The sequence below is a fragment of the Bos indicus x Bos taurus genome, chromosome 6 (genome assembly GCF_003369695.1).
Source record: "Bos indicus x Bos taurus breed Angus x Brahman F1 hybrid chromosome 6, Bos_hybrid_MaternalHap_v2.0, whole genome shotgun sequence".
NCBI classification, from domain to species: Eukaryota; Metazoa; Chordata; class Mammalia; order Artiodactyla; family Bovidae; genus Bos; species Bos indicus x Bos taurus.
Genome location: NC_040081.1, coordinates 110,342,615 through 110,365,602, shown reverse-complemented (window position 1 = coordinate 110,365,602; position 22,988 = coordinate 110,342,615). Strand labels below are relative to the sequence as shown.

Below are 22,988 nucleotides of genomic sequence, written 5' to 3'. Positions count from 1 at the left end.
TTTCCTTTAAAATAATTATGAAAAAATAATTGGGGATGGAATGAAAAATAATTGGCAAAATGTTGGTAATTGTTGAAGATAGGTGATAGGTACATAGGTGTTGGTTATCCAGCTCGTTTAATGCTACTTACTCCTACTTTTGACTGTGATTGGAGTTTTCCATAACAGAAAGTTAAAACTAAAATTAATAGGTTGTCAGAGCAGCTTTAAATAATTAGATGAGTATTTTAAAAATACAGAATAATCTGATAAAATTTAAAAATGAGGCAGTATTGTTTCCATTTTGATAGTGGCTCAAGATAACTTAATTTGTTTTTGTCTATAGCATATTTTTTTGTGATTAGTAATGCCTCATTCTATAACTTAACCATTTTGAATTAGTTAATTTCATTGGGCTAAGGAAAGAAAGAAAATTTTGTTTTCATGAGCATGTGATGCAGTCATGGTATAAATGCAACTAATATGGCATTTATTCTTCTGTCACTGAATTAAAACAAGTTTTCTAGGTGAGTATTTACTTCACATTTACATTGTTTTTTTTTTTTAATTTTCTGTAATTTGTCACTTTGACATGGAAATATATATTATTTTACATAAGCTATAAACCTAATTTTAAAAGTTTTATTTTTTTATATTAATATGTAGCACTTTTAAAATAGGCTTTTGCTGGGTATTTAATGTTTTTTCATTAAGTTGTTTGGAGTATTAGGTAGACTTATATAAACCAAGTGATTAGAATTATTAACGTGAAATAATTTTTCCTATTGAGGATAATAATATATTAAGTCAAATAAATAAAAAGTCAAATAAAGCAAGTATGGATATATCAAATATTCTTTTTTAACTGTATCTTTGATTATGAAAAATTACTATTAATACATAATTAGGTACTGTTTGATATAAATATCAAATATAACAATGATAGGCTAGATTTCTGTGACATTAACTAGATCTTGTATATGCTGTATTTTGGTTTTTTCTTTCTGTTTTTAATATACTTTAAAAGTTCCAATAAAAATGATTTTAATTTATTTACAGTATTTGTTTCCTGTTGTTCTCGATCACAATTGATTTTACCCCTTCCAAGGGATGTTTTGAAATGTCCCCTGCTTTGAAATGGAGGCATTCTTATTTGTCCCAACTTGGAGTATTACACTGACATCCATTGAGTGGAGGCCAGAGTTACTGCTCAACACCCGTCCAGTGCATAGGAGGGCCCTCTGCAAGGAAGAATTAGCCAGCCCAGAATATCAGTTCAGTTCACTTCAGTCGCTCAGTCGTGTTTGACTCTTTGTGACCCCATGGCTCATCCTCTGTCGTCCGCTTCAGGATATCATTGGTGCTGAGGTTGAAGATCCTTAACCTTAGAATCCAGTCAATCCTAAAGGAAATCAGTCCTGAATATTCATTGGAAGGACTGATGCTAAAACTGGAAACTCCAATACTTTGGCCACCTGATGCAAAGAATGGACTTACTGGAGAAGACCCTGATGCTGGGAAAGATTGAGGGCGGGAGAAGGGGACCACAGAGGATGAGATGGTTCGATGGCATCACCGACTCAATGGACATGAGTTTGGGTATACTCCAGGAGTTGGTGATGGACAGGGAAAGCCTGGTGTGCTGCAGTCTATGGGGTCACAAAGAGTTGGACACGACTGAGTGACTGAACTGAAGATTGAGGAGCACTAAGTTATTGATAGATTTACTAATGTTAGGAGTTCAGAAATTTAATTGTGCATAGTCTCTTCACAATCAAGTAATTTAATTTCAGTGCATTCTGCTGGATCTTTAAATGTATAGTTTACCTTATTTTTTCCTTTGACTTCTGTTCCCACCTACTTCTGAATTGCTGACTAATTCATTGCTGAATAGAAAGTCTTGCTTCGTTTTGTTTATTAGCTGTTGTAATGGAGGTATTGCTGGAGCCAGTGTTGAAGCCACAGCAGGGGAAAGAGGTTTGGTTGTTTTCAGTCATTTCCGAAATTGCATGTTAAGACTATTGATAATTATTTGTCGTAGTTCTTTTGGTGTGTCTGAAATTGAATTTTCTGCTTATTTAAGTGTACTTTTTAAAATCGCAGTTGAGTATTTCTAACAATAGTTAGCTCATTGCCTAGAACTCATGTATTTTTTTTGTGCCGAGATTTTTGTTGTAAATAAGTTACGTTAGGAGAAGAAGAAGAAAAAAAATTTTTTTTTTTTTTTTTTTAATGATAGCCAATCTAATCTTGGGCTTCCCTGCTGTCTCAGACAGTAAAGAATCCACCTGCAATGCCGGAGACCTGGGTTTGATCCCTGGGTTGGGAAGATCCCCTGGAGGAGGGCATGGTAACCCACTCCAGTATTCTTGCCTGGAGAATCCCCATGGACTAAGGAACCTGGTGGGCTATAGTCCATGGGGTTGCAAAGAGTCGGACACAGTTGAAAGACTAAGCACACAATCTAATGCTCCTTTTGTTTACTTGTTGCGTAGGTGACTGGTATAGTGGTCCTGCAGCTGAACTTGATACTGAACCTGATGAGGAGTGGGTGAAGAGCAGACGAGATGAGAGCCGTGCTTTTCAGGAGTGGGATGAAGATGCCGATATAGATGAGTCTGGTGAGCTATGCTTAGAATTAAAACTGTTACATAGTGTTTTAATAATTAATGTTACATTTAACAAGGACGTGGCGAAGGAAATGTCTACCCACTTCAGTATTCTTGCCTGGAAAATCCCGTGGACGGAGAAGCCTGGTGGGCTGTAGTCCATGGGGTCGCAAAGAGTTGGACACGACTGAGCGACTTGACTTGACTTGACTGACTTTAACAAGTACGTAGGTGCTAGGATTTATGTAGTTTGTGTTTTCTAAAGTAACTGGTGTTTTTAAGCCTACTGCTTTTAAAACTTTGACAGAATAGTAAGTGTACTTAGAATTCTGTTAAATTTTTAATTGTGTATAGGCTTGATTCCCATATGCTTTTGTATTTATGCAAACACCTAAAAAATCGGAAGATGATGGCTTTTTTCCTTATTGAAGTAATATACATTTATTTTAGTGCTCTGCAGTTTACCATGTGTTTTTAGGGCCACTTCATTTGATCAGTTCAGTAGTATTTTTGAGTTGTCTGTGGCCCAGAGGAAGCAGCATGAAGCTGTTTATTCATTTGTAAACAGTCATGCCACTTGCCTCATGTGGTGGCTGTAGAATTAAGAAGTAATGTATATGGGAACTCCTTGTAAATGGTAGAGGATTTTATAGACTAGTGTAGGCATTCATTTAGCACTGTGGGAGAATTCAGAGGTGACTAAGACTTCGTGTTGCCCTCAAAGAACTCACAGACGGGAGAATTGAGAATACAAGATTCTTCTTCATGGTGCATATTGGAAAATGCTGTAGGAGAGGTGCAGAAAGATGCTTTTTGGGAATATGGAGGAGAAGGACACAATTCTGTCTTGATATTATCCTAGATAATGATTATTAAAAGATGATGAAGTAGTAAAAAGAATTGATGAATAAGATATTCTTATACATCATAAAATTGAACTTGTAGGAATTTATTTGTAAGCTGCCCACTTATAGTTAGCTGGGCTGGCAAAATAAACTTGTGGAAAGTAAGGACTATAAATACAGAGATGACTCTTTCAGTATCAGGTTTATTTTTATGAAATAAACAATGTGGCATAGTTTTAAATGTTTTGAAGGTGTCATATAAGGAAGAGGTCTGTTCCAGTGGTATTTGGTGATATGCTTACCCTGTGGCAGGCACTTTTTTGGCATGAGGTTAATATTGAACAAAATGGAAAAGAATCCTTGGCTTTGTTTAGCTTAAAATTTAGAGGAGGTGACTGAGTAAACACAGGCAAAATACGTACTTTATTAGGTAGTATCAAGTGCTGTGGAGAAAAATAATGGAAAAGTGTGTCAGGAAGAGAGGAAGAAGTTACCATTTCCCATAGAGTGGGTAGTAAGGTCTCTTGAGAAATTTGAGCAAAGCCTCAAGGAGTTACGGTCTTTAGTCTTATGTCACCTTAGGGAAGTGAAACTCATTCAGTTGTATCTGACTCTTTGTGACCGCATGGACTATACAGTCTTTGGAATTCTCCAGGCCAGAATACTGGAGTGGGTATCCGTTCCCTTCTCCAGGGGATCTTCCTAATCCAGGGATCTTGCCCAGGTCTCCCGCATTGCAGGCGGGTTCTTTATCAGGTGAGCCACAAGGGAAGCCCAAGAATACTGGAGTCGGTATTCATTCCCTTCTCCAAGGAATCTTCCCGACTCAGGAGTTGAACCGGGGTCTCTTGCATTACCGGCAGATTCTTTACCAACTGAACTATTAGGAAAACTTGATTTACCCATTCTAAAAAAATCAATTCATAATATCTGCGTTGAGTTTTAAAGATCTTATCAAACTTAATGTGTTTACTCAGCTCTTAAAGATAGACAAAGAGACTGTTGTTTTCTTTGACTTTGAAAGGGAAGGGTTAAGGTTATAATGATGGAGCCTTTCTAAGGTAATATATCTTTTTAGCTGTGTAGTATATCCAAGACTAAACTGCCATCTATGTTAGTGCTTTTTCAGCTTAGCTGTTTTTACTAGTCTTGCAGAGAAGTTATTACTCTTCATAGGATGTTTTGTTTTCTTTTTCTTAGGATTTCACAGTAAACAGTACATATTTAGAGACAGCCACAGAAACAAAAGAATCATTTGGAAATAAAATTATAGTAGAATAAATAGGGTTCACTAAAAGTCATTTTTATTTGGAAATAAAATTATAGTAGAATAAATAGGGTTCACTAAAAGTTATTTTTATCCCTATATTTTACATTTATGTTTGGGTAAAGGAAGAATTTAGAATAATATCTGTAACATGGAAACATTAGTCAAAATTCAGAATTACTCTTTGTACTTAAATTCCTTTTGTCTGCTACACTCAGTTTTGTGTTAAATGAGACTTCCTTAGCTTCTGTTGAACTGTTTTATGTTTAGAGACGTTCGAGTTAGATCTTCAGGTAAGCAAGAAAGTAATAGGATAAGATTATTAATTCATTGTTCTTAGTGTAGTGTGTTTTTTCCTTGTATCAAATTGGGTTTTTTATTTTTTGGTTTTGGTACTTGTTACAGTATTGCATCCTTTTTTAAACATCTAAGCTTTATAGACGTTATTAAGCAAAAAGCAAAAGCTTTGCTCATTTTTAATTTTTTAAAAATTCTAAGGTATTTTTCCTTCCTTGACTCATTATGGCCAACCTAACTTGTTTCAAATCTCTTCTAGGTCCATGTCCCTTTTATTTATGTGAGATAATGAAAATACTTTTTATTATTTTTACTGTGGTTCATTTTCCTCTTCAATTCCTATATTCTTTTGAAGAACTTGCACTGTTCTTTAAGTAGTCAAAGTATTTTTTCCAAAATTTTTTCGGTACCTGAAATTGGAGTTATTTTTAATCTTCCCTCTGTTAATTAGCTTGAGAAGAAAATTAGAAAATTACCTTCAACCTTGAATCATGTGAAAACTTTATCCCTTCCTTCCCATTTAAACTTCTTTTCCCTGTTTGTCTCTTTTCAGTTGATATCAAGACTGTTAAATGTTAAGTGCTGGCTGATGAGAACTTGTCCATTAAATTTGCTTTGCATATGTAAGGGAGTTTAAGGAGAGCAGAAAGTATTTCATATTTAGTGACATAGTGATTCCTTGAGTAGCCTGATTATAACTGGTTTATCATGTTCTTAGACTTTTGAATTCATTTTTCAGAAGAGTCTGGAGAGGAGTCGATTGCTATCAGCATTGCACAAATGGAAAAACGTTTACTCCACGGCTTAATTCATAATGTTCTACCGTATGTTGGCACTTCTGTGAAAACTTTAGTGTTAGCCTACAGCTCTGCAGTTTCCAGCAAAATGGTAGGTATAAATTTGCGCTAGCTTGGGTATTAAGAAAAAGTAGCAATGATCTCCATTTGGTTTGCTTATTGCTAAGCTTAATTAAGAAGAAAAATAACTTTACCCACGAGTGTGCCTTCCCATAGGTAGGCACACACTGCTGATTTTGTCCTTTTTTCATTTCAGTTCTCATAGTAATCTTTGTACGTAGATATCATCGCTACACATTATAGAAAAGGAAACAGAGACTAAGAGAGGTTAAACAGTTTACTTAGTTTCACAGATGTTAAGTGACGAAGCTCAGGTTTTTTTGTTTTTAAATGTTTTTCTGCTGCACCATGAGGCATGTGGCATCTTAGTTCCCTGACCAGAGATTGAACCCACGCCTCTTGCCTTGGAGGCATGGATTCTTTTTTTTTTTTCATTTTATTTTTTAAATTTTAATTGGAGGCTAGTTACAAGGCATGGATTCTTGACCACTGGACTATCAGGGGAAGTCACACATGACTCTATATTATGTAAGGCATGGTAAGATGGGCAGATGAGATTAAATCACGGTTTTATAAAAGATGATCTTGTGACATCCTACATCAGAATCTCCTTGGGTATTCCTTAAAAATGTAAATTAATAAGGGTTTCATCACAATATATATTTGTAATGCAAAATTGAAGTGATTTTTACATGTAGAAAAGTTTGAGAACTCCTGGATATATTGTTTACTGAAAGTTATGTCTCCAACCCTAACTAAGCATCTGCAGATCTTCACAGTGATTATTTTCTCCCTTTTAGGTTAGGCAGATTTTAGAGCTTTGTCCTAATTTGGAGCATTTGGATCTCACCCAAACTGACATTTCAGATTCTGCGTTTGACAGGTTAGTTATTTTTGAGTATTTAAATTTGATGATTTCCAACTATGAATTGATAGAATTGTTCTATAGTTTGTCATTTGCATCATCACAGTTTAATCATGCCATTATTTTTTGCTGTCGGATTTTGGTCATGTTATAGCAATAACTTGATAGCGCCCTCCAATTCTTTATTCTTGTCTTTAGGTCCCCAGACTTACATTTGTGTCATCCTGTCATCTTTATAATCTCCACCTGTGTCTAGGCTCTTGCGCTGTGCTGTGCAATGGTATAGATTGGGGCTGTATTTTAAGGACGTTTTTGTTTTCGGTTGGTCTCGCAGTACCATTTGGCCAAGCTCGCTCTTACTCTTTGTACTTATTCTGAAGTTCTGACTTTTTTTCAAGCTGCATTCAGACTTTATTTCCTTGGATGCCACTACTTTCCTCCTCCTCTGCCTCACCCTGCACTTGCCCACCCAGGCTTTTATCAGTACCTGTCTTCCTGTTTCACAGAGGGCCGTGTATGCTTCCCTGGCTAAGGCTGATTCTCTACCAGTCCCTGGAGCTTGTTCTTCTGAAACAATTAAGAGAATGCTCCTCTTAATTATTATTTTCCTTCTCTCATGTGTGTGCAGCTTTTCTCCTCGACTGGTTATTTTTCAGGATGAAAGACAGTCTTTCCTTTCCATACCCTTCTCCTTCCCTCCCCTTCTGTTGGGTTAACAGTACTCTTAGTTCCCAGTTACTCCTGTTATCTTTGCATAGTCCCAGCATCTAAAAAAATGCTTGACAGTAGATATTCAGTAAATGTTTTATTGATTATATTAGATTTAAACTCTTTCCTGTAGTTTCCATTTATTTACATATAAATAAATGCTTTTGAAGAATTTAACGATATTCACTAATAGTCTTGTTATCTCTTAATTAACAGTTGGTCTTGGCTTGGTTGCTGCCAGAGTCTTCGGCATCTTGATCTATCTGGATGTGAAAAAATCACAGATGTAGCTCTAGAGAAGATTTCTAGAGCTCTTGGAATTTTGACAACTCATGAGAGTGGCCTTTTAAAAACTTCTACAAGCAAAGTTACTTCGACTACGTGGAAAAATAAAGACATTACCATGCAGTCTTTCAAGCAATCTGCTTGTTTGCATGATGTAACTAACAAGGATATTGGAGAAGAAGTAGATAATGAACACCCCTGGACTAAGCCTATTTCTTCTGACGATTTCACTTCACCTTATGTGTGGATGTTAGATGCTGAAGATTTGGCTGATATTGAAGATGCTGTAGAATGGAGACATAGAAATGTTGAAAGTCTTTGTGTAATGGAAACAGCATCCAACTTCAGTTGTCCCTCCTCTGCTTGTTACAGTAAGGACATTGTTGGACTAAGGACTAGTGTCTGCTGGCAACAGCATTGTGCTTCTCCGGCCTTTGCGTATTGTGGTCATTCATATTGTTGTACAGGAACAGCTTTAAGAACTATGTCAGCACTCCCAGAGTCTTCCGCGCTGTGCAGAAAAGCACCAAGGACTAGACTGCTTAGGGAAAAAGACTTAATTTACTCTGGGAGTGAAAAATCTGATCAAGAGACTGGGCGTGTGCTTCTGTTTCTCAGTCTGTCTGGATGTTATCAGATCACAGACCATGGTCTCAGGTGAGTAATCAGTAGCAGAATATTAGGAAACGGACATGTTCTCCTCAGTGGAGTGTAAAATTCTGAATCTAAGTCATTCTTTTCAGCTGGTTTGTTTACCTGAAAGAGTTAACCACTTCTGCTATATCGCACTGTTGGAGTGATATAACTTCAACATGACATTTCAGTGAGTTCAGTTTGTTTGTGGCGAGGAAGAACTTAAAAAGTTTAACAAATACTTAGCAAATACCTCCAACACATTTGCTAAGGTGCTTTAGTTTATGTAAAGTTGAATAGGATAGTTTTTACCTTCTAAGACTTGTAACAGAGAAGGAATACACATCTTCTGTGTATTGTGTGTGTACATTCTCTAAGGGATGTTGGGTTAAAGATTCTCTGAGGCTCAGAGAGAGAGAGAGGCCTCTCATCCAGTTGCAGCAAATGATCAGAAAATGGAATGAAAAGATGACCCTGAATTGAACTTTGAAGAAAGACGAGGGATATCGATGGATGACAGAGGGAGAAGAGACCATTCCAAGCGATAGCAGGCATTTGAGCCCAGAGTAAAGTGCCTGCCAAGCAGGAGATGGGTTCGATCCTTAGGTTGGGAAGATCTCCTGGAGAAAGGCATGGCAACCCACTCCAGGATTCTTGCCTGGAAAATCCCATGGACATAGGAGCCTGGTGGGCTACAGTCCCTGGGGTCCAAAGAGTCAGACATGTCTTATCGACTAAACAGCAGCAAAAGCGCTGTGTAGCTGTTGCCAGGTTATTTTGCTGTGACGGTGTTCTCGCATTAATAGTGTGCAGTAGTTGTGTTCATTATCTGTGACATGAGCCTTCAGAAATTGATTGCATGCTTTCTCTTTTACCCTGTCATAGACTTGAATTTTACTCAGGCTCTTTAATAATGGGTGTCAGGCATGTTAAACAGCGAAAATTCATCCAGCATAAAGCCTAAGAATCCCACTTGTCTTTTAAGTATGGTCTTTAGCAGAGTAAGTTGGACTCTGGGCAATATTCAAAGGAGACTTAGTTTTCTGGTTTGGTTGTAGTAAAGGATGTGTATTGGGAAATAGTGGGCAATAAGGCTATGACAGAGTTTAAATTCAGGGAAGAATTCATTGGGGGAATGGGGAATGCAGGAACTACCTTAGGAACTGCAGTTTGAGTGCAGCTCAGATTTTACAAAGTGCAGGTCTTTTAATTAGATTATCTTGGTAATGATTATCTACTGGGTGACTTGCCCTCTTCCAGCTGATAGGGATCCAGAGTAAATGAGACAAAGTCCTTGCTTTCATAGAGTTTTCAATCTAATGGTAGAAGTAAGACAAGAAAGGTAGACTATCAGACAGAACAGTCAATCTTTTAAAATTTAGTAAACCTTTAAAAATTTTTTTTGTGGCCAAACATGGTCTTAAGTATTCCTTGTGCACTTGAGAAGAATGTGTGTTCTGCTGTTGACTGGAATGTTCTCTATGTGTTTGTTAGGGCTAATCAGTTTAGAGTGTAGTTCAAGTTCTCTCTTTCCCTTTTGGTCTTCTTCCATTGTTCTATCCAGTATTGAAAATGGAGTATTGAAATCGCCAACTGATTTTGGAGGACTGTTTATTTTTCCCCTTAGTTCTTTCAGTTTTGTATATTTTGGAGCCGTGTTAAATGTGTGTTTGTTCATAATTTTTTTAATCTTCTGAGTGGAGTGGTGAGCCTTTTGACAGGATATCATATCCTTTGCTTTCTAAAGGTTACCTTTTTAAAATTTAAAATCTCTTTCATTTCACAGTGTTACAGCCACCCTGGCTGTCCTTTGGTTACTTTGTTTTGGCCACGTTTTGTGGCAGGTTGGCCCTAGTTCCCCAACCAGAGACTCAGCCAGTGTTCCCTGCAGTGGAGCTGTGGCGTCTTAACCTCAGGACTGCAGGAGGTCCTCTCCTTTGGTTGCTTTCTGCATGGAAATGTTTTCTCATGCTTTCATTTTTAACCTCTTTGTGTGTTTGCATCAAAAGTGAGGTCTGTCATAGAGAGTGTATAGATGGATCCATGTTTTTAAAATTTTTTGATTAAAATTTTAAAAAAATCTGTTGTCTGCTAATTGCTACCTTTTTGTAGGAGAATCTGATGGATTCATATTTCAAGTAATTACTGATGAGGGGGACTTTATGCTATTTAGCTATTTCTTTCCCTTATGACTTTCATTTTCCCTTATCATTTTCTCAGTGATGTCCTCTTTTTATGTTTTGTTGTATACCATGTGATTCCCTTTCTCCCTATTTTCTTTGTTTAAAAAATTTTTTTTTTGTTTGGGGTTAAGGGATAAAATTAACACCTTGAAACTTAAAACAATGTAGTTTGATAATCAGCTTAGTTTCAGTCATCTACAGACACCCTGCTCTTGACATCTGTCTCATCTCCCTTTATATTGTTACAGGTACAGTTTACATCTTTGTTTTTTTTAAAACCTCAACATGAATCAGCCATAGGTATACATATATCCCCTCCCTTTTGAACCTCCCTCCCATCTCCCTCCCCATCCCACCCCTCTAGGTTGATACAGAGCCCCTGTTTGGGTTTCCTGAGCCAAACAGCAAATTCCTGTTGCCTGTCTGTTTTACACATGGTAATGCACGTTTCCGTGTTCCTCTTTCCATGCATCTCACCCTCTCCTCCCCTCTCCCCATGTCCATAAGTCTGTTCTCTATGTCTGTTTCTCCATTGTTGCTCCGTTTATACATAGTACAAAATACAAAGTGAAAGTTGCTCAGTCATGTCCGACTCTGTGACCCCATGGACTATATACAGTCCATGGAATTGTCCAGGCTGGAATACTGGAGTGGGTAGACTTTTCCTTCTCCAGGGGATCTTCCCAACCCAGGGGTCAAACCTAGGTCTCTTGCATTGCAGGCAGATTCTTTTACTAGCTGAGCTACAAGGGAAGCCCAAGAATACTGGAGTGGGTAGCCTATCCCTTCTCCAGTGGATCTTCCCGACCCAGGAATCGTACCAGGGTTTCCTGCATTGCAGGCGGATTCTTTACCAACTGAGCTATCAGGGAAGCTCTTTATACTTTGTGTACCCTTTAACATAGATTTATAATTACGTTTTATGCTTTTGTGTGGGCATTTTTAACTAATCACTTTCTGCTTTCAAATGGTATTATACGACTTCACAAAGAATGTAAGAATCTTAAAAGAGTAAGCTCTTGTTCCCCTCCCCATTCTTTGTGCTGTTTTTGTTATATATTTTATTTCTATATAAGTTTTAAACTCCAGAATAACGTTGTTAATATTTTTTCTTTGAACAGTTGTCTTTTAGAAAAAAACATTAACAGACACATTTTGTTTCACCTTTTTTGGCATTCTTCTATTATAAAGTTTCATGTTTCCATTTGGTAATATTTTTCTTTTGCCTGCCAAGTCCTCTGTAGTTTTTCGCACTGTAAGTCTTTTGACAGTAAAAATTCTCTCAACTCTTGTCTGGAAAACTATTTCACTTTCATTTTATAAAGATTTTCACTGTGTATAGAATTCTAGGTTGGTAGTTTTGTTTTAGTACTTTTAAGATGTTCCATTGTCTTTCAGTTTGAATAATTTATGAAAATTGTATTCAACTTTTATCTTAATTCTTCTGTATGTAATGCATGTTTTTTTCTTTAGCTGCCTTAAAAACTTCATTTCTACTTTGAAAGCGGTTAGCACATGGTATGTATGCCTTGGTGTCTATAGATATGGATAGCTTCATCACCTTGCTTGGGATATCTTATTGAGATTCTTGGATCTGTTGTTTCTAGCTTTCATAAAATTGAAAAACAAGATTCAGCCATGATTTCCTCTAGTACTGTCCTCTCTTCGCTGTTCTGTATAGCCCTTGCTTCCTGCTGGGAATTCATGTGTGTCAGACTTCTTGATGCTGTCCTATAGGTCACTTAATTGTAATAGTTCCCTGACTGTCATAACACAGTACCACAAACAGAGTGGTTAAAATGATAGGAATTTATTCTCTCACAGTTCTGGAGACTAGAGTTCTGTAATCAAGGTGTTGGCCAATCCATGCTCCCTCTGGGAACTTTTAAGGGAGCGTCTTTTCCTAAGGTTCCCACCTCTTATGGAACGAGGTGTCGCTTGGGCTGTGACACAGTAGGCCCGGTCTGTGCCTTGGTCGTCTTCTCATGGCCATCCCATTTTTGTGTCTGTGTATTTATACATCTTCACATGGCATTATCTGTGTGTGTATGTGTGTGTGGGGGGCATCAGTCATGCTGGATTAAGGCCCACCCTAATGACCTGATCTTAACTTGATTAATTCTGCAAAGATGATATTTCCAACTGGAGTCACATTTATGATACTGAGGGCTAAGACACAATTCAACCCATAATACCAGGGCTTTTTTCCCTCACTGTTTCTGTTTTTCTGTTGGCGCTTCGTTTTGGTTAATCTGGTCATTCTTCCAAGTCCACAAATTGGTTTTGCAGTGTCTAGTCACTGCTGAGCTCCTTCAGTGTACTTTTTGTTTCAGGTCCTGTATTTTTCATGACTTGAAGTTTCATTTGGTGTACTCATGTTCGCACCCATATACCTACACACACACACACAAATACACAATGTATGTAAATGTATTAAAACATACCCAAATAGTAAAAGTACATAGATCTTTTTGTTTCATTATGTATTTTCTTTTAAATCCTTGAGCATATTTAACATAAAATCCATTTTAAAGTCATTATGTGTTAATTTCATCATCTTTATCATTTATTGGTCTGTTTACTGTTTGTTTTTTTATTCTTTCTGTGTTTAATAGTTTTTGATTGGACACCAGATAATGTGAATTGTACAGAATCATTGAATTCTGCATTTTGTTCTGTCCTTTTAAAGATTACTGCTTTGAATCACTCCCTGATCTGTATTATTTCCATAACTTGATGTATTTCTAAAACTTTTTTTTCTTATCACATGTATTATTAATACTTTGTTTAAATGTTTCCGTCTTTGGTTGAGGGCAGAGATTGTGTTTTGCATTTTACTGTGTAGGCCTGTGCCTGGCATACTTGGACGTTGGTGATAAAAAGTAGACTGGAGTCGTCTTTGTAGAATGCATTTCTTGTTACTTGTTATTACTCCTTTATCTCAGTCTTGCAGTGAGTCTAACTGCCCTTTGATGAGAGTTCACATCCTTGGCCCTTGCTTGCCCCTGTAGTTTACCTCTTGTTACCTTCTGTAAATATCTTTTTACTTCCTCCCATCTTCACCTTTTACAAATAAAAGACATCAAATAGGTGAATATCAATGTGACACACACACACAAGAGAACCATCCTTTCTTTAACTATACTCAGCTATTTCCTTTTCCTCCAACATATAGGCATATCTTGTTTTATTGTATTTTGCTTCATCATACTTTGTAGATAATTGCATTACGTACAGATTGGAGGTGTGTGACAACCCTGCATTGAGCAGGTCTGTCAATGCCATTTTTCTAACAGTATTTGCTCACTTCACATCTCTGTGTTACACTTTAATTTTTCAAACTTTCATTATTATTATATTTGTTACGATGGTCTGTGACCAGTGATCTCTCATGGTACTATTGTTTTGGAGTGCCACAAACCATACAAGACTGCAAACTTAATTGATAAATGCTGTCTGTGTGTTCTCACTGTTTCACCAACTGGCTGTTTCTCTGTCTCTCTCCATCCTGAGACGCAGAAGTATTGAAATTAGGCCAGTAAATAGCCCTATACGTGACCTCTTCATGCAGAATGAAGAGTCACGCATCTCACTTTAAATCAAAAGCTAGAAATGATTAAGCCTAGTTAAGAAGGCATGCCCGAAGCCAAGGCAGGCTGAAAACTAGGTCCTTTGCACCAGTTAGCCAAGTTGTAAAAGCAAAGAAAAATTTCTCGAAGGAATTAAAAGTGCTACTTCATTGAACAAATGATTGATAATAAAGTGAAACAACCGAGTTGCTGGTAAGGAGAAAATTACAGAGGTCTGGATAGAAGATCAAACTAGCCACCGTATTTTTCAAAGCCAGAGCCTAACTCAGAGTAAAACCCTAACTCTCTTCAATTCTGTGACGGCTGAGAGAGGTGAGGAAACTGCAGATGGAAAGTTGGAAGCCAGCAGAGGTTGGATCATGAGGTTTAAGGAAAGAAGCCATAATGTATTAAAATGCAAGATGATAGAAATTGCAGTCAATTATTCAGAAGATCTAGCTAAGGTAACTAATGAAAGTAGTTGAACTAAACAACAGATTTGCAGTATCAGTGAAACGCCTTATATTGAAAGAAGATGCCGTCTAGAACTTGCCTAGCTGTAGGGGAGAAATCAGTGCCTGGCTTCAAAGGACAGGCTGACTCTCTTGTTAGGAATTAATGCAGCTGATGATTTCAAGTTGAAGCCAATGCTTGTTTACCATTCTGAAAATCCTAGGGCTCTTAAGAATGATGTTAAATCTACTCTGCTTGTGCTCTGTAAATGGAATGACAAAGCCTGGATGACGGCACATCTGTTTACAACATGAATTATTTAAGTCCACTGTTGAGATCTACTGTTCAGTAAAAAAAAGTTTGTTTCAAAATATTGCTCAGAGATAATGTACCTGGTCACCCAAAAGCTCTGATGGAAGTTTACAGTGAGATTAATGTTGTTTTCATGCCTGCTAACACAGCATCCATTCTGCAGCCTGTGGATCAAGGCAAACCTTCCTAGCCCTATTCAACTTTTGAAGCATTGGATGTGCAATGTGCAGTCGGTCATTGTCATGGAAGAGAACTGGGCCCTTTCTGTTGACCAATGCCAGCTGCAGGCATTGCAGTTTTCGTTGCGTCTCATCGATTTGCTGAGCACACTTCAAAGATGTAATGGTTTTGCTGGGATTCAGGAAGCTGTAGTGGATCAGACAGGCAGCAGACCACCAGACAGTGACCATGATCTTTTTTCTGTGCAAGTTTGGCTTTGGGAAGTGCTTCGGGGTTTCTCAGTCCACTGAGTTGGTTATCACTGGGTGTCATATAAAATCCACTTTTCGTTGCACATCACAGTCCAATGAAGAAATGGTTTGTTATTGTATAGAATAAGAGAAGAAGACACCTCAGAAGGACAGTTCTTTAAATTTGTGGTCAGCTCATGAGGGACCCATTTATCAAGCTTTTTCACCTTTCCAATTTGCTTCAAATGCCGAGTGACCTTGTGTAGTTTTAAGAGGATCAGCTTTGGTGATTTCCATCAGTTGGCTGTCAGCTTCCGGTGCCGGCCACTGCGCTCCTCCCCGTCAGGGCTCTTGTCTCCTTTGCGGAACTTCTGGAACCACCACTATTGCACGTTAGCATTTCCTGGGCCAGATGTGTTGCTGATGTTGCGAGTTGTCTCCACTGCTTTATGACCTATTTTGAACTTGAATAAGAAAATCACTCGAATTTACTTCTTGTCTAACATCATTTCCATAGTCTAAAATACAATACGGTAAAGAACCCACCTGCCAATGCTGGAGATTCAAGAGATGTGGGTTCAATCCCTGGGTTGGGAAGATCCACTGGAGAAAGAAATGGTAATTCGGTCCAGTATTCTTGCCTGCAGAATCCCACGGACAGAGGAGCCTGGCGGGCTATGGTGCATAGGATTGCAAAGAATCGGATTGGACTGAAGCGACTTAACATGCACACAATAAGTCGTTAGCAAAAAAACAAAACAAGAAATGTGCATTGGAATGATGTATAGCTTAACCATCTTTATTTAAGAAAGTATTCTAATATCAAATGGCAAATTTCAACAATGCAAAATCTGCAGTTACTTTTGCACCAGCCTTTTGTTGTTCAGTTACCCAGTCATGTCCGACTTTTTGCGACCCCGTGGATTGCCAGCATGCCAGGTCTCCCTGTCTCTCACCATCTCCCGATGTTTGCCCAAGTTGATGTCCATTGCATCAGTGATGCCATCCAGCCATCTCATCCTCTGATGCCCTCTTCTTCTGCCCTCAGTCTTTCCCAGCATCAGGGACTTTTCCAGTGAGTTGGCTGTTCACATCAGATGACCAGAACACTGGAGCTTCATCTTTAGCATCAGTCCTTCCAACAAGTATTCAGGGTTGATTTCTCTTAAGATATGAATGATTTGATCTTCAAATGCTGAGTGACCTTGAAACAGTTGACCCTCTTCAGCAACGTCTGAGGGACTTTCAGGAGTCTTCTCCACCACCACATTGGAAGGCATCAGTTCTTTGGCATTCTGCCTTCTTTATGGTCCAGCTCTCACAACTGTATGTGACCACTGGGAAGACCATAGCCTTGACTCTACAGACCTTTGTTGACAGAGTAGTCTATGGTTTTCAACACACTGTCTAAATTTGTCATAACTTTCCTTCTAAGAAGCAATCGTCTTCTGATTTCATGGCTGCAGTCACCATCTGCAGTGATTTTAGAGCCCAAGAAGAGGAAATCCGTCACTGCTTCCATCTTTTCCCCTTCTATTTTCCATGAAATAATGGGGCCAGATGTCATGATCTTAGTTTTTTTAATATTTAAGCTGGCTCTTTAACTCTCCTCCTTCACCCTCATCAAGAGGCTCTTTAGTTCCTCTTTGCTTTCTGCCGTTAGAATGGTATCATCTGCATATCTGAGGTTGTTGATGTTTCTCCTGCCTATCTGGACTCCAGTTAGTAACTCATCCAGCCCCGCATTTTTCATGATGTGCTCAGCATATAGGTTAAAGAACAAGGTGATAGCAGACAGCCCTGTCATACTCCTTTCTCAATCTTGAACCAGTCAGTTGTTCCATACAGGGTTCTACCAATTGCTTCTTGACCCTCATACAGGTTTCTCAGGAGACAGGTAAGATGGTCTGGTATTCCCATCTCTTGAAGAGCTTTCCACAGTTGATTATGGTCCACACAGTCAAAGGCTGTGGTGTACTCGATGAAACAGAGGTAGATGTTTTTCTGGAATTCCCTTGCTTTCTCTGTGACCCAGCGGATGTTAGCAGTTTGATCTCTGGTTCCTCTTCCTTCTTGAAACCCAGCTTGGACATCTGGAAGTTCTTGGTTTGCATCATGCTGAAGCTTAGCATGCAAGATTTTAAGCATGACCTTACTAACCTGGGAGATGAATGCAATTGTCTGATGGTTAGCACATTCTTTAGTACTACCCTTCTTGGGAATTGGGATGAAGATTGACCTTTTCCAGTCCTGTGGCCACTGGAATCTGCAATTACTTTTGCACCACCCTAATAGCAGTAAAATGTTTCTTATTAAGGTGGACATGACTGAGTGACTGAACTGAATTGAAGTGATGCATATAGTTATTTAGACATTGCTGTTGTAAACTTAATAGACTCTACAGTATGATGTGAACACAACTTTTTTACATGCACTAGAAAAACAAAAAATTTGTGTGACTTGCTTTATTATGATAGCTGCCTTGTGGCAGTGGTCTGGAACCTGACCCGCAGGCATCTCTGAGGTCTGCCTGTACTCTATTTCTCTTGTCTTCATCCATTGGCTGTCTCTGTAACATGCATGTATTGGCTGACTTCTGCTTGTTTCTATCTCCATTCCAGTTAAAATGTTGCTTCTTATGGGAAACCTTTTGCGATCCCCTCTCCCCCAGGCCACCACCATCCTTAACTGTATTCCCGGAAGAGCATTCATCATATAATTGCTTGTTTACTTTTGTCTTGTTTGATATCCCACTAGATGCGGTGAGGCGAGTGAATGCATATGTAGCTCACTCAAGTGTGTTTCTGATACGGAGTTTTATATTCCATGCAGTCTGTCCTCAATGTCCTGAAAGTTTTTAAGTTTTAGAACATGAGGTAGTCTGTGCATTGAGGTACCTTCTGAGATCTTTTAGGTCCCTTTTTAGAAGTTGTTTTATTTTTTATTATGAGCTATTCAACTTTACAGGAAAAAAAAAGATTCAATAAACTGTAAACCTTATATTGTCTTCCTTTAAAGATGTCTGTCTGTAATTACTTGGCCCAGTGAAGACAGAGGTTCTGAACTGCTGCTGTTACTAAACTCTGGGATGGATCAGGGAATCTGTGATTTAAGAAAAAGAATCAGTCTTTTTCAGTTAAAATATCAGGGGAAGTGTGCGTTTAAATCTGTCATGTATATTGGGGTCTTGATAAATCCTTTTTGGTTGACCAGTTTTTTCTTTTAAACATGCAGTGACAAAACATTAAAATGTATTTCCCGACGTTTGTCCGTCCGTGTTTCTGAGTATATAAATATTTCCCTAGTTTATTCTGATTTCAATAGTTTACATGCATTTCCTTACCTTTACTTCCTAATTTCCATGTGCCTGTGTAATGATGCTAATTATCCTTTTTTTTTTTTTTTTTTACTGAATTTATTGTATTATAGGCTTTTTGATATCCCTGTCCAGATGGACTGTTGCTAGTTTTCCCAGTTTTTGCTGTTGCATACTGAAATTTGATGTTCTCAATTTTGCTCTTGCTATTTTTCAGCTCTGCCGTTGTCATTTTAGTCAATTTCTCATTTTACCATTTTTGTATAAATAGTATTTTAAAAACTTCTTTTAAAGTATGCCATGAAACCTAATGTTTTCATTTTTAGTGAAATGGAATTCACATTAAATCTGTTTTTTTTTTAAGGGTACAAGTCAGCGGTTTTAATATATTTACAAGGTTGGCAACCACTGCCACTATCCAATTAGAAACATTTTCATTAAACCAAAAAGAAGCCATGTACTCATTAGGAGTCGTTCCTCATTCCTCTTTGCCCCCAGCCCCTGGCAGCCAGTAATCCACTTTGTCTGTCTGTCCTGCCTATTTTGGACATTTCGTATAAATGAAATTAGCTAATATATGGTCTTTTGTGTCTGACTTTTTTCATTTAGCACTGAGTTTTCAAGGTTCATCTGTGCTGTAGCATGTATCAGTACTTTGTAGCTGCGTAGCTGCATCCTGTTTATACTAAATTTTGTTTATCCACTCATTCATTGGTGAACATTTGGATTCTTTCCACTTCGTGGGTATTATGAGTAATGCTGCTGTGAACATTTGTTTGCAAGTTTTTCTGTGAGCATGTGTTTTCACTTCCCTTGGGTGTGCACCTAGGAGAGTAATTTTGGGTTATAGGCTGACGCTAACTCTTCGAGGAACTACAAAACTGTTTAGTAATTTTCTCGATAATTTTTACTTAGACAATTTGGTAGGAGAATGAAGATTACAATTCTAATATTCAGTATTTCCTTCCTGTAAGAATTGACTTACTATCATGTTCTTACAAAGAAAATTTCAGAAGACTTGTTTATTGAATGAATGTCTTTGTAAATGTTCCCATTAAATGTACAGTGTCCTACCTAAGGATGAAGTTAGTTGTCATGTTTTATAGAAATTCTTTAGTTTTCCTCATTTTCAGACTGAAGGGTCTGTTCATATTCCATTGGACCATGCAGATGTGTAAGTTTTCAGAGTCGTCTTTTAATTGTTAATCTGTTCTCATTGTTGGATTGCTTCTCTTGCAGGGTTTTGACTCTGGGAGGAGGGCTGCCTTACTTGGAGCACCTTAATCTCTCTGGTTGTCTTACTGTAACTGGTGCAGGCCTGCAGGACTTGGTTTCAGCATGTCCTTCTTTAAATGATGAATACTTTTACTACTGTGACAACATTAACGGTAATGCCTTTTTTAACAATGAGATAATTTTGGAGGGGTTGATTTAACACTTTTTAACAGTTCTGATAATTCTTAGGATTTCTATTGTTTTCTAGATTTCTAATTACCACACATTTTTGCAATTTCAGATTTAGTCCTTTTCTAAACTTGAGCTTTTCTTATGGAGAGAGATTTCAGCTATGCATTCCACCAGATTTTAGAAATATGTAATAGTTTAATCAGTCCAGAGGGGCAAGTTTTTGTAGAATTACTAAAGTTCTTATAAAATTTGGGGAATTTCTTCTAGTGAAAGAGCACTCATTAACGGTAGAGAGGTACTGACGTTCTAGATAACACCCAGTTCTTAGGGAGGATAGTCAGTTTTCTTGTAGGGCAAGAAAGCGTCATAATACAGTAGAAAAGGGGGGACTTGGGTGATGTGAGCTCCTCAGGGACCCTGAGTCTGGTTCCAGATAAACCTCTTGGAAGATGGAGGAGGATGGTGAGTGTGGTAATGGGAAGAGACTGAGGTGCTTTAAATGTGACTAAAACCCCTATAGTATTTTGGAGATTGAGTCCTGCACTTTCTTCCAACATCATCAGGTAAATATTTCTTGATGTTTTGTTTTGTTTTGTTTTTTAAAGCCTATTCCTACCCTGCAGAGGGACTGTTTAATGTGCTTTTTCAAAGTGCATTCACTGCCCTGTTGGTCATCTGGTAATCGCTGGTGGACACTGCAGTTCAGAAGTCCTGAAGCATAAGCAAATCAACCTCCTGTATTTCTAACTGGGAAAAGTTTACGTGGTTCAGATTCTGCTGTGTCTTTTTACATCATACATTGTTATTTTTGAGAGTCCAATTTCATCTTAAGATCATGGGAAGATCAACTGAGTTTCTCTCAGGCAGGAAACTGGACTGAGGCCAGGAAGACTAGAGGAATGGTATCTTCTTGAACGGCAGCCCAGTAGGCAGAGAAGTTAGCACATTTGCTGTTTCTCGGAGATCAGGTTTTTATTAAAATACATATGAAGAGACAGAAGATAGCACCTCTTTTGTTTCTGGAATCACACTGCTGATGCAGGAGATGACCTCCTGTGTTCTGGAAATCGCAGCTCTAAGTTGGAGCATTTCTTTGCTCTCCATTGCCTGTGGTGTATGATAAGAAATGTTTGTGAAAGTGAGTGTCATATTGGTTGCAACCTGCTACGTGTATGAAAGAAAGTGTGAGTGCTGTGGTGGCGCATGTGCTTCTTCCGGAGTTTGGGAAGAGTTTTACTTTTTTGTTTATTTTTTTGTATAGTTATGTCATTGTAGTTTCACCATTGTAGTTACTAAGGCTTATATATTATGAGAAGTAATCAATAAGCAATTATTTTTTGTAGGAAAAATAGCTTATTGGTAGGTTACATTTGATTTGTCTACATTGATTTCAGTATAGGTTATACTTATGGGAATAAATCTTCAAACCTAATTTATTATACTTATTTTAGGGTATATAGATATTATTGGGTTGGTGGGGGGATTTGGTTTCACTTCATTTTTATGACCTGTCTGCTGCTTTTGCATGTATCTTTTTTAAAACTTGTTAGTATGTTAGAAATTCTTTAATTTTGACCTATTTTGAATATATAAATCTTAAAGTGTTCCAGAGGAGCTGCTATATTTGTTGAATGTTTGTTGAATTCCTTTTAAGATTTTTTTTTTTTATGAAATGAGTGCTAATTTTCAATAAGCCAATTTTAATGACCATATCTGTCTTTAAAGGGTTTGAAACAAAATAGACAGTGCTTGTATAATCGAATACCAAGTCTCCTTTAACAGCTTCTTAAAGAATGATTTGCGGGAAATGGAAATCCTTTAAAATTTACAGGGTGACTTGTCATATGAACTTATAATATGTTCCAGAGTTCCAGCCGGTTGCTCTTAAAGCAGTACTCCAGTAACAGTCTTTTCCTTAAAGGACATTTTGACAACCTAGAAAGTGTTAAATAAAGTTGCCTTGTTTCCAGTTTTGCAAGATGACATGGGATTGATCCAGTATCTTTTATTACAGTTCGGCTTGTATAGTAAATATTTAGTGATTGTGTAATGGCTGTCTTTTTATTATTAGTTTTATTAGTTTGGAAAGTAGCCAGTATTTTTATACATGTTCTTAGGCTAATAGGGGGCATATTCAGGTGATACATTTTATTTTAATATTTGAGAATAACACAGTGAAAATTCATTTTGTCAAAAGAGTTTATTTACATAGTTAACTACTAGGTTACTACTAAAAGAAGTAAATACTGATAAATAATGTTCATTAAACAAGTGATGAAGCAAAATTTTCTGTTTCCTAAGCACTAGCAGAGATTTTGGAGAAGATACATTAATTATCAAGCATTGTCTCCTGTGAGCAAGACACTGTACTAAGCACTGACATAAAATGACATTTTTGTTCTTCTGAATGATTCTTTGTGACATTTAAACTTGTTTTTTGACAAAAAAGTTAAGATTTAAGTATAAAGAAGACTTCTTAGCTGTGACATTTAAAAAATTCTTTGTCATTTAAGAAGCAGTAGATGGAATTGCATGATTTTAGCGCTCTGAAGAACGTTTGAGCAGTGATAGCACATAGACTTTTCGTACTGATTTGCATTTCAGTGTATGTTTGTGAATTAAGAGAGATTAGCTCATGGTAGGTGACACAGTCTCAGATGACTTGCTCTCTTATATTTCTAATTTAAGTTAAAAGGAATTTTAAAGGTAAGTGAAGGTAAGTGCAGATACACAGCATAACTAATGTGCTTAAAATCTGAGAAAAATAATTCAGTAATAAAACTTTGGGAAGATAATGATAGCTAACATTATAGCTCTTCTTTTCTAATATTTTTAAAGAACATTTTCTTACGAAATTTATTTTTACCATGCATTTAAAGATTTTATTTGATGATTATGCAGATGTCAGTTTTCTATTTATTATCCTGTACTGTAACTTAATCCTCATATATTATAACCATTGGGTTGTTTTTTTAATCTCATATCAAGATTGC

The 22,988-nt window shown here is 37.4% G+C and overlaps 1 protein-coding gene across 1 annotated transcript in view; it reads left to right on the top strand.

The window, feature by feature from the left end:
* The window catches only part of FBXL5 (F-box and leucine rich repeat protein 5), a 45,681-nt gene that overhangs the window by 15,913 nt on the left and 6,780 nt on the right, over positions 1 to 22,988 (top strand). Inside the window, exons 6-10 of the mRNA XM_027545072.1 lie at positions 2,475 to 2,600; positions 5,737 to 5,885; positions 6,655 to 6,737; positions 7,644 to 8,369; positions 19,828 to 19,976. Of these exons, the coding sequence (XP_027400873.1) occupies positions 2,475 to 2,600; positions 5,737 to 5,885; positions 6,655 to 6,737; positions 7,644 to 8,369; positions 19,828 to 19,976 (1,233 nt within the window). The remainder of the gene's footprint in view (positions 1 to 2,474; positions 2,601 to 5,736; positions 5,886 to 6,654; positions 6,738 to 7,643; positions 8,370 to 19,827; positions 19,977 to 22,988) is intronic.